This window comes from Protobothrops mucrosquamatus, unplaced genomic scaffold, assembly GCF_001527695.2.
Source record: "Protobothrops mucrosquamatus isolate PMUCROS unplaced genomic scaffold, P.Mucros_1.0 scaffold2159, whole genome shotgun sequence".
Classification (NCBI taxonomy): Eukaryota; Metazoa; Chordata; class Lepidosauria; order Squamata; family Viperidae; genus Protobothrops; species Protobothrops mucrosquamatus.
In genome coordinates, this window is record NW_015388255.1 from 62392 (window position 1) to 75058 (window position 12667).

Below are 12667 nucleotides of genomic sequence, written 5' to 3' on the forward strand. Positions count from 1 at the left end.
GGATCCCCCCCCCTCAATTGAAGGAGGGAGCGGGTCACCCTGAAGAGGGCGGCCGGGCGACTATCTGATGACGCGATGAGTGAGGAATAGTAGTTAGTCCTAGCCACTCTCATCGCCACTAGGTAGGATCTAACATGTATCCTTACCTGTGTTCGAGCGGATTCGGTTCGGCTGGCCCTCCAACAGCTCTCTAGGCGTCAAGATCACAAGAAATGATACTACCGCTCTATAATGCCTTGGTAAGACCACACTTGGAATACTGCATTCAAGTTTGGTCACCACAGTGTAAAAAGAAGACAGTGCCATAAAAAAGAAGGGATCAAACTATTTTCCAAAGCATCAGAAGGCAAAACAAGAAACTAATCAAGAAGAGAAGCAACCTAGAAGTAAGGAAAAATTTCCTGACAGTAAGAACAATCAACCAATGGGACAACTTGCCTTCAGAAGTTGTGGGTGCTCCAACACTGGAGGCTTTCAAGAAGAGATTGTACAGAAATGATATAGGGCAGTGATGGCGAATCTTTTAGAGACCGAGTGCCCAAAAACTGGCCCGCCCACGCTCTGCCCTCTGCTCCACCCGCTCACAGGGCTACTCACCATAGATCACCCAGGCAGCCTTGCAGCGCCATGGCGGCCATGCCCTCCGCCCACACCCCGCAGCATCATCTGCACATGATGGTGTGCGAGGACGGAGTCTTGCCCCTGCTGCCCAGCTGCCATGTGCTTGGCTGCACTGCTCTGCGTGGGCCGCGCCTGGGGGAGCCTCTCCTCCAGGCAGGCTGCTGGTGAGGAGAGGGTTGCGGGGGAAGGCAGTGCTGGAGCAATGGCCCATGTGCCCACAGAGAGGGCTCCAAGTGCCACCTCTGGCACGCATGCCATAGGTTCGCCACCACTGGTATAGGGTCTCCTGTTTGAGCAGGGGGTTGAACTAGAAGGCCTCCAAGGTCTCTTCCAACTCTGTTATTTTGTTATTACCTAATCACACTGGCTGGGTCTGAACAACATGTTGGGATAGATAGAACATGGTGGATAGTCTGTGCTTAGTGTCTCATGCAAACATAGCCATTTGCACACATGAAGAAAATATCACTGAAATTACAGGAAATTCCTATAGTCCTATATTAAGGCCTATTCTTTCACAATATTTAATTATGGTAAAGTTGATCAGGCTAGCAGAACTGCCCACTACAAGTAGGTTTTCTGCATATTAAAGGCAATATAGGGACAGAGTTAATTACCTCCCACTCATTTGCTCTGCCTGCAAGTAGACACTTGCTATTTTTCAGCATGCCTGGAGCGTTCATCAGTCTGTCATTTTTGCTAGAATTCATGGTTGCTAAGAGAGACCAATTTTTTCTGTGGTTTCAGATAAATGAAAGGATTCAGAGAAGGGCAAAGAACATGAACAGGAGTTCAACAAAGAGAAAGTGAACAGAATGTTTAGCTTTGAGAATAAAGACCAAGGAGAATAGGATACTAGTCCCCAACTACTTGAAACAATGCTACAAACAATGCTACAAAACGTATTTTAAATCCTCTCAGAGGGCAGAATAATGGATTTAAATTATAGGAATGTCTGGAAAACAATCCCACAGAGCAAAATTCTATGAACTCTTCCAGTTCTATGATTCTACGATTTTAGTTAATTCAAAGTTAACTAAATTTTTAGGTTTTTTTTAGTTGTATTAAATGTTGCGTCAGTGACAATGGCAGATAGGGAGTGCAATAATAAAGTTTGAAAAGTGATATATTTTCTTCTAAAACCTTCCCAGACTGGAACATTGTATAAATATATGCATGGACATAACCAAAATTCTTATTTTAAATTCAAAAAAAATGATCCTGGAAATAAAAAAAAAAATTAAGAAAGATGACATGAAAAAATCAATCTTCCAGCCAAATTTGGTCTTTTTCATCACTGAAACACAGAAAAGTCCTTGGCACACAGACTGGTTTATTAGAATATATCTACAGTAAATAAATCCATCCACTTACAAGTCCCTGCCAATTTTGGAGGGGGGCAGGGGGAAGTAGATCAGGTTTATCAAGTAGGGAATTTGGGAAAGAAAAGTATTCATTTCATTGGCTTCTGCTTCTGCCAAAGCATTTTAGTACTTAATAGAACAATTCACTTAATTGTTGTGAAAATAACAGCTTTTGATTTCTTTTCATTTATTTTTCTTCATCTCTTCCCAAAATACCCTTCAAAGCTTTGAGATATCTCTTTTGTAAATCCACAATAAGAAAGCTATCCCAGTCACTCTTCTGGCTTATTCATATATTCCTTTTAATTTTTTAAAAAATCAGCCAATTTCATTTATATATTTAATGTATCTTATTTATCTACATTATTCTTGTAACCTGTCATTTTTAAATTCACATTTAAATCAGTCTTCTCCAATAAAATGTGTTTATCTTCTATAACTTCTTTTATGTCCAGTTTTATGAAAGCAAACAATCTTTAAGAGTAATATCTGAGTGCATTTTCCCATATATCCTTAAATTCATTCAAAATTATATTGTGGCTTATTGTGTAGTGGTGGGCCTCTTTTCCTTTACTTGTAATCTTTATTTCTGACTGTTCCCACTAGTGTACAACCTTCAAAGTCCCATCTTATCAAGTTTTTGTTTTCCTAAGAACAGCATTTTCTCACAGGAAAGTTCTTACACAATTTCAAAATCTTTATTTTTTCAATAAAATTCTAAACTATCACTTTTCCACACAAAGAATTATTTTAATTAATTTTAAAATCTTATTTCAAATTCATTTGGCCCCGCAGTTTGTTTATAACTTTCCAAAATCAGCACTCTAATCACCCCTTTTCCATTTATTCCAAACTAAGATTTTTTTTAAGTCCATGAACTTGCATAAAACTTCTTTCACTAAGAAAGAGACTCACAGAGTGTAATGAAGCTTGCCATTCTGAAAGTTCCTAATATCCAAAAACCAGTTAGCAAGCAATTTCTAGAAGTGATTAAAAAAGGAAGCATGTGAATCCTGTATCCATAAAAGCACCACAGATGGGGCTTGGGGCAAGATGGTCATCCCTCAGCTCCCAGGCCCTTAAATCACTATCTTGCAGTATTTTCACAGGGAGCTACTGCATGGAATACATGTGGGCCATCCTGAATCTCTCTTGTCCAGAGAAGAATTCCCAAGAAGCCAGTCCATTCACTGATTCTTCATTCCACAGTGGTCATCAGCTCTGCTCTCAATGGTATCGTCTTCAGTTCACCATTGCTTCCCTGGAAATCTCCACTGCATTTTTTTTCCAGGAGTTGTTCTATTGTCATTGTTAAGTCCTGTTCATGAGAAACAGAGAAATAGTTTTTCTTCTAATCTATTGGATAAATGTGAAAAATTATGTACTCAAAACTGAGAAAGTAATAAATTAAATTATATCCTTCTCTCCATCATAATGTTTGTTAAGATAATTTATTCCATATTGATCAAAGCAAAACAGAGGTAGGGATATTAAGCAAGATCACAAGGAGGGATGGAGATTAAACCTTCATCCCAAGCTTTGGGTGTATGTGACAAACAGGTGTTTGTTTTACTTCTGCATCTATGAATAGCATGATAAATCATCCTGGCCTATTTTTGTGTTCCTCCAAAGGTTTCCATGAGGCCCAGTGAGCCAATGTCCTCAAGAGATTGTTAGATCTGACAAAATGTCACTCAAAAATAAGTCAAAACCTGTTCTCTTTCGTTCCAGAGAGCAGGACGGAGAACAATAGTTTTAAGATACAGGAAGGCACATTCTATTTGAATTTTAAAGTTAAAAAAACCCGAAGTAAGACGGTGAGCATTTCTTGTAATTTGGATTTTTGAGAGGTTGGACTCAATGATCTCTTCCAATTCTATGATTCCTTAATTTTATAACGGAAAAAAGATCTCTGGTGGTCCTGATCACTAGACTGTACGATAAGCTTGAATTGGCTAGAATTCACAGTGTTATCCTGGACTATTGTAGAATTTGATAGGAAATCTATTAGTCATGCGTAAAGGATTTCTAAGGATTGGTTTTTGTGAAATATGCCTCTTGAAATGGCAATTTAAATGTAAATGCTATGAATTGATCTAGTTCTTTTTTTGTTTATTAGAATTATTTCCTGCCCCAAGGCAACAAATATAACATTCCTGCACCAAATTTCTTTATAACAACAATCCTGAGAGGTAGGTTGGGATGAAAAGAATAGCCCAAAGTCATCAAGTGAACTTCCACGCTGAAGGAGACTTTTACCCGGGTTTCCTCCGAACAGCTCCGATATCTATTACATCTGATTGGCTCTAAACAAAGTCCCCTCCTTCCCCAAACTTAATCTTTTTTGGACATTTTGGACTACAGTTCCCATTGCCGCAGCCAAGCCTCATTAGGGAATACAGGATACAGATAGTGTACCTAAATACACACCTGATTTTTAATAAAAGAAGCGTGAGAATAAATACATTACTCGTGAAGCTCTGTACATTTCTCTTCAATAACCGTTCCACTGAGTTCAGTGGTGCATATTCAGGTGACAGCATTTGTCCCCTCAGACTTTGAGGAATGCTGAAGCCAGAAACCACATGGTTAATATCAAAAGGGCCAGCCCTCATCCCTGCTGCTTTATGATTGGCTACCAGTATTTAGCTTCATCCTTTTTATACTAGCTGTTGAGCTGGAAGGTGGTAATGTGTTGACACAGAGAGAAAGAGAGAGAAACACAAAGAGCATCTACAGCAAGCAGCAACACAGATTTTTGTGGAAGCGAGGCCAGGCAGGGGTGCAGGAGCCCTGTCCCTCTTGCTCTCCAACCATGAAGGGCAGACTGAAAGGAGCCTGGATCCTCTCCTTGCTCTTGGCTGGTTTATTTCAGCCCAACCTGGGACAGGAACAACAGGAGGTAAGACCTTGTAGCACTGTTTCAAGGAGGGAGGTGCCTGAACTGTGTGGAAGAAGGCTGTCATCAGAGCAGACAGGTGATGCTTTCTGATTCTACATCAGACAGTGTGTTTGCCTGCAGACCCAGAGGTCTTAAAGTATTTGTGACAGAGTAATGATGCAGACATCTTAGGAATCTATAGCTACTAGCAGTCAATCCAAACTGGCTAAATGAGGGCCAAATCCACTCCTCCAGAGCCACACTATTAGAAAGAGAATGATTGAAATGAATCCCAATTTAGTTTAGTCAACTGGCATTATTTTATTTGAGCATTGTTATTGTCTGTAATAGTGGCAAATATCTGTAGCTGGGATGTAGGATGAGGGTGAAGGTTCATTCTCCGAGCTTGTGGGTTGGTTTCTGAACGTTTCATTACCAGGCTAGGTAACATCTTCAGCAGAGTTTATTGTTATTGTATTGTATATTGTAACAAAGCGTATTGGGGGGTTGGCATTTATTTATTACAATAACACCCATGCTTGAACCTCTACTGTCAGACTACATCAAAGGATAAAGAAGGTATTTCTCCCAGCATGAACCAGCAGCTCCCCAATAACCAGTGAAAGATAATGAGGGTGTTTGCCTAGCGATAGTTTAGTGTACAGTCCTTTCACCCCTGAGATTTTATCTGTTGGCTACAATAAAAGCAATTTGCGGCCTCGGCAAGCTTGATTCAACAAGAAGGAAGATATGTGCACATTTTCCAGCCTGATTAAATAAATGCAATCTTGTAAATTTCATCTAGGATTAGGGCTCTGCTGATGCTGCTGGGCAGGACACCAGGTAAACCTGGGTTGCAAGTACACTTTTGTGTGATATGAAAGGCTAGCTCTCTACCCTGCAGGGTGGCTGAGAAATAAATGAAGTTATTTTTCTTTCAAAAGTACAATTCAACATGATATTAAGGATGATGGCTTTGCCCTTACCTGTCCAAGTAGAGAAAGGGAAACCCTGGAAATAAGAAAGGAACTCGGAACTACAGAGCTGTGGCAGATATTAACCCGCGCAAAGAGGAGAAAGAAAACTGTTCCAGGAGCGTGCTGCAATTAGTAAAACAAATATGGTAGAACAACTCTTCTACGTGGTCACCTGTATTTAGCATAGTGGACAAGATCATCCTTAAGAGATTTGTTTACACCAAGAACTGTGTATTTGCGCAGGCAAACTCTGGCAAACATTGCTGCTGTGCTGAGGTCAGAAGAGCAGTGAAAACTGCCAATGCTGACACAGGAAGTTTAATGGCCAATCTATCATTTAAACTACGGTAGTGTTTCTCGAACTCAGTAACTTTAATATGTGCAGACTTCAACTCCCAGAATTCCTCAGCCAGCCTTCTGGGAGGTGAAATATTATTTTCTCAGAGTACATAAGCTGGCAGGTAAAATATTGCGTTCTCAGACTACATAAACATGTATTTAATCATAGTGGAAACCATTCTTTAATAAGATCCTGGCAGCACTTTTAAGTAGTAAAATTTATGTGAGAATAGAATTAACATCTTAAAAGTTGTGTGGCACCTTCAAGGATGACATGTTTGTTACAGCATACTTTTTCTGAATAACCTGGAATTTTTTCAGTTGCTTCAGGTACTTAGGATTGGGCTGAAAACATGATTACTACTTCTCTGGAATATAATTGGAAACCTTTCCAAATCTATTACACAGCCTTACACATACAGATAGTCCTTGACTTACGACCACAATTTCTGTTGCTAAGCTAAACATTTTACGACCTTTCCCGCCACAGTTGTTAAGTGAAACACTACAATTGTTAGGTTAATAACATTGTGGTTAAGTGAATCTGGCTTCCCCATTGACTTAGCTTGTAAGAAGGTGCCAAAGGTACACATGACCCTGGGACACTGCAACTGTCATAAATATGACTCAATTGTCAAATGTCCGAATTCTGATCGTGTGACCATGAGGATGCTGCAACAGTTGTAAGCATGAAAAATGGTCATATGTCACTTTTTTCAATGCCACTGTAACTTTGAAAGATCACTAAATGAGCTGTTGTAAGTCAAGGGCTACCTGTATAACACGGTTTCCTTCTTCTGATAATTTGAGCCTGTATCGTTATACTTGTTTTCGTTTTTTGTTTCTTGTTTTTTTTTTACAAAAAAAAATCAAGGTACCATTTCATAAAGAAGAGTCAGAAGAAGAAGAATTGTGGGCCTAATTGCAATTTTCCGGGTACTTTTCCAAATTTCTACCAATCTGCCTCTCTGGATGGCACCAAAGTTGGGTGGATGTACATATGATATACATTAATGACATTACCCCTGAGTGTACAAAGATGACTGTGCAATTTATGCTAGAGTTCCACCTATGCTCAGCTGGGAGTAAATACTGAGAGTCTCAACTGAATTTAGTTCCATAATCTGTTGATCATAAATTTCAATTTCTTACAGCCATTAGTCAGGAAAACAAATGAGTAAACATGTCTAGAACTGTGATGGTATGGACTTTAGAGGTAATATGAGTAATATACACCTTCTCACACACAGGAAATGCTAATCCATTATAATTGCTCTTGATATGTATATGATTTGCTACAAAATTTCCTTATTACTTTGGTTCTGAATCAGATTTTGACAGGACTTCAGTTATCTCATCAACATGATGAAGCAAGATCCTGCTTGCATGCTCAACCGATCCCAGATCGAGCCAAGGTAGGATCTTCTAGTGTTTACTGATTCCTTAAATGTTTTAGGAACAATCTACTTTAGCCTATTTGTGTATTCTGGAGTACTGGGTGCTCTATTTAAAGAAGAATGCGGTTATCAACTCTATTTTTAACATCTTGAGCACCATATATAGGAAAGTAGGCTGTGGCTTTGTAATAGGCTCACTGTTCATACTGAGGAAAACTATGCTGGTCATAATTAAGATTTCCTAGGTTTGCAAATAAACACTCAAAGACAAAATAGAAACCAGAAATTCAAAGGAAAATAATTATGATGTCTATACAAAAATATGATTGGGATTGGGGGCAATTGTATTTTTTAAAGACTTTTTTATACTTAGGTTAACTAACATTTTTAAAATTATTTTTTTCTGAGTCTGATTTGCAAATTTCCATTGATCTGCAGGGGGAAGGAAAGAGTTCACATAGAATCCTGGGAATTTACCACTCCGGACTTTTTCCTACATGTTTTATTTTAGCCCAATCAAAGCAAAATCCATATTGCCTTACATTGTTTGAAGAGAAAGAAAGAGAGGGAGAGGGAGAGGGAGAGGGAGAGAGAGAGAGAGAGAGAGAGAGAGAGAGAGAGAGAGAGAGAGAGAGAGAGAGAGAGAGAGAGAGAGAGAGAGAGAGAGAACAGTGTCACAGTGGGAATGAAATTCTATCTTCCATCAAGGATTCTTGTTGGCATCTTTGCTAGAGTAAAATAGGAAATCTTACTTTTTTGATACTATCTCACCTGTGCCTTTTCTTTCTCTAAAAACAATTAGGTCAAGGTATGAAGTTGAAACTTTGAAATTTGGCAACTTAACAGTAGTTCAGTTTGCTAGTCAGTGACAGATGCCTACGTCTCCCTCCCAAATGGAAAAGTTTGCTAAATTAAATAAAACTGAAATAAAATATTCTGAACAAGAGACTAGAAAGAGTGTAGATTTAGAATTTCTTAATTTGTGTGATTTATCGACTGGTGCATTGGTTGTTAAGCTATGAAGGCTGAGTAAAGAGACAGTGAATGTTGTCAAGTTATTCTTTAACTGAAGCTTCCTATTTGCAATGACATTGGCCGCCAAATGGATACCATTTTAGAAGTGTAGAAACCAGACTCTGTAATCTAGTTTTTTAAATAGGTCACAAAGTCTAGTTCTGGACATGCCAGATGCATCAATGTTAGGTCTAGATGACATGGAATATTGCATACATTGGTCCAAGCATTGTACATAATAAGGGACTACAGGTTAAATTAATATTTCAGCTTAGCATGTTAAGCAGTCTTATAATATTAATCCTTATTTATTAAAACTGAATTAAACATATATGCCAGTGGTGGCGAAACTATAGCACGGGTGCCAGAGGCGGCACTCAGAGTCCTCTCTGTGGGCACGTGCGCCATCGCCCCAGTCCTAGGCCTTCAGCTGGGTTTTATAAAACCTTTTCACTTTAGGCCTCCGCTGCCTTGTGCAAAAAAAAAAAAAGGTTCAATCAATCAGTCAATTTCAACTTCTCGTGGGAAAAAAAAAGATCTTGCAAAGTTGGAATTGATTGATTGAACTTTTTAGTCCCACCCAGTCTGCCGTTACCACCGCAGTCACGCCCACCCAATGGGCCACATCCACCCAATGGGCCACACCCACCCAATGGGCCACACCCACCCAATGGGCCACACCCACCTGGCACCCAACGATGCATAAGTAGGTTTTGGGTTGCAGTTTGGGCACTCGGTCTCTAAAAGGTTCGCCATCACTGATATATGCTGTTTGTCCTGCATGCATTAATTTTTTTATTTTTTTTTTAATGTAAATAACTGGAATAATCCAAAGCCTCTGCTTTTTCATATTATTAATATATTTCTTTAAGATATGAAATTCCTCTGAAGTTGAACATGTAGTCCCCGTAGAAGTCTCCCAGAGGCTTTAATATCTTCCCAACAGCCCAAACTTCAAAATGTACAGTATGCCATGCTGGTGAAGAGGCTTCACCTTTTACCTTTTCAAGCAGCTTTTTACAACGTTGAAAAATATAAGAGTGTATCAGTTCCAGCGTTTTTGGTATCTCAATTTGCAAATTAGTCATTCGTTTTGGACCATTTTTACACAATTTGCCAATTTGGTAAAAGGAAAACAAAAAAGTGCGTGAAACCGAACAAGGATTTGTGTGCATGGTTGCTGTACACTTTGTCAAAGGAAACGTTTTACTGGGAACAAAATGCCACTATGCCACTAGAAAGGAAGCAAGACCAAAAAAAAAAAAAAAAAGTTCTCCTATTATTTCTACTGGCCTTCCAAACCTATAATTTACATTTAGCTCTAATTACATGAAGCAGGCAGCTATGCTTCAAAGGTTGAGTTTATTAAAGACAGAACAGCTTGCTCTCAATTTGACACACTGTGAATACACTGGACCTCAGCGCTCATAATGACAGTGGTTTCTGGGAATTATGGTTGCGAGTTATGATTTAACACTTTCCTCTAGTAGAAGAATGCTAATGTAAGATTTTCTTTTCTTTTCTTCTTTTCTTCTTTTCTTCTTTTCTTCTTTTCTTCTTTTCTTCTTTTCTTCTTTTCTTCTTTTCTTCTTTTCTTTTTTCTTTCCATGGATCCTACATATATAGCTGAGGGATAAATATGAACTTGTTTAAGTAATTCCTGTTACTTAATTTCTGTTGTTCAGGAACAATTCATGCAAACAAAAAGGATCAAAAAATTTGTCTGATGTAGCTATTTTTGATGTAAGTAGGTTAAACATGACATCATGAATGTTCCAACATTGGACATTTTTAAGAAGAGATTGGACAACCATTTGTCTGAAATGGTATAGGGCAGGGGTAGGCAACCTTGGCTCTTTTATGACTCGTGGACTTCAACTCCCAGAATTCCTGAGCCAGCTATGCTATGCTGGCTCAGAAATTCTGGGAGTTGAAGTCCACGAGTCATAAAAGAGCCAAGGTTGCCTACCCCTGGTATAGGGTTTCCTGCCTGAGTAAGAGGTTGGACTAGAAGACCTCCAAGGTTCCTTCCAACTCTGTTATTCTGTTATTCTAAACCTCTGACTTAGTACAGGAGAGATTTCTGCCATCCTCCAAACTTCTTGAAGTAGTTCCATGGAAGAGAGACGTTCAGAAGGTGTAGCCTTTTTCTTCATCCTTTAAGTTGAAATGTTCCTTATAGCCACTAATTTTCTTCTAGGTTGTGTTTCTTGCCCTTTACATATTCACTGTATTGCAAGGAAAAGATCTTAGCAAGTATTATTGTAAACATATATTGAGGTGTTACTTCAATACATTTCATGCTTTTCCTACTGATGAAAGCTTCTGATGAAATTGAACAGCCAGTTCCATTTTAGTGGCTGGAGCTTGGGTTATAGACAAATTGAACTGGAGTTGGTGTGGGAATCTGGAGCACATATTAGAGCTCATGGAAGTAGGACTATTATGTCTTGTACTGTCTTCCAGGTGGATTGCTATGACTCAGTTCAAGGATCAGCCCATGATTATGGGGCTCTCTCCTTATCTGGTGAATACATCCCCTTCCGGAATTATGCGGGGAAGTATATCCTCTTTGTAAATGTGGCCACTTACTGAGGACTCACAGGACAATATCTTGGTAAGAACCTGAGCTAGGAAGAGAAGCACACTCTAACACAAGCTGTTGCTAAAGTAAGCAGGTGTTGGACTTCTAGGCAAAACTCCAGCAACTTTGTATCTGCACCCAGATGGAAATGGAAATGCTCAAAAGTATTTAATAATCCCATCCCATAATCCAGAATTGACCAGTCATTGAAGGCTGAGAATTAGAATAAAGGCTTCCTCAAGTTGAATTTGACTTCTGGTAACTACTTTGATATATCCACGTACTTTTACTGGCAGCACTAAGTTGTGATACATAGTGAGATAAACGATGGCTCTTTTCAAGATTTCCACAAAATTACATTTCATGGAGTACTGTGAAGGAAAAACATGGCAATGAAGCTCTACTGTATTAAGCTATCTAAGGTTTAGGAGCATATCTTATATATTAAAAGTCATGGCTTGTCCCAGTTTATGCCATGCCACAAGGGCGGTTGTCCTGATCTCCGATCAATGGTGTCCCCTGTCATTCCTTCAATCCAGGACTTGGGAACCAAGTCATTCGTCTCCTGGTTCAGGTTTTGCTCCAAAGAAAAGGCTACAAAGATATTTTCATCATGGTGTTTTCTCTGGAGCAGCAGATATGTAATTTATCAGCAAGAGGAACTCCTATCTCATTACTCTTCTTGGTGCTGTGGATTTCCTCCATAGTACAGTCATTGGCCCACTGTGGTGCAGAACCAGCCTATTCCCCCGACCTCCAACAGGAAGTTTTGTTGCTTGTTCCTTAAGATGGTCAGATAACCGTTTTTAAAGTTTTGTTCCTTGAGAAAGAACAAGAAAGGGACGGATCATCTATTTACTGCCATTTTTAGCCCTCCACTTTGCAGCCATCATGAATATTTGCCAGGTCAAGGAGAAAAAAAAAAGCTGCTAGGCCTTGTGCTGTGATTTAAAAAAAAGCTGTTCTCAAATTAAGAAGGCAAGGATTGGGGCTATGTGGAATGCCTTACAGAATGTTCAGCAATGTTTAATAAAATGTTCGTTGCCTGATAGGATGTTCAAAGTACAGTCCTATTGATGAAGTATCCTATTGCCCTATCTAACAGAACTGAATGCACTACAAACTTCACTGGGAATTGACCGACTGGTCATCCTAGGCTTCCCATGCAATCAATTTGGAAAACAAGAACCTGGACAAAATTCTGAAATCCTTCAAGGAATAAAGTGAGTATGTGCAAGGAATGCCTTCCTGGCTATACTACTCATATAAGATTATGTTAGCTTTGCCAGACTTCCCAACAGCTAGATGACTGTCTGCTTCTGCAGCTTTATCATTCATTCTTTAATGGGCTTGTATTTGGGTAGCCTTTCCCGTTGTTAGGCTCTTTGGCCTGTTCCTAAATCAGAAATAATTATTCTCCAAACACACTTCTCAGTTTCTTTCGCGAGACGTATTGAGAAGAAAAAGGTGGAGTTACTAGTAGGATTCTA

At 39.2% G+C, this 12667-nt stretch overlaps 1 protein-coding gene across 1 annotated transcript in view; it reads left to right on the forward strand.

Moving 5' to 3' along the window:
- Window positions 1-4670: 4670 nt before the first annotated feature.
- GPX3 (glutathione peroxidase 3) overlaps window positions 4671-12667 on the forward strand; it is a 13135-nt gene continuing 5138 nt past the window's right edge. The window contains exons 1-4 of the mRNA XM_015824209.2: window positions 4671-4887; window positions 7514-7597; window positions 11060-11210; window positions 12283-12400. Of these exons, the coding sequence (XP_015679695.1) occupies window positions 4801-4887; window positions 7514-7597; window positions 11060-11210; window positions 12283-12400 (440 nt within the window). The 5' untranslated portion in view covers window positions 4671-4800. The remainder of the gene's footprint in view (window positions 4888-7513; window positions 7598-11059; window positions 11211-12282; window positions 12401-12667) is intronic.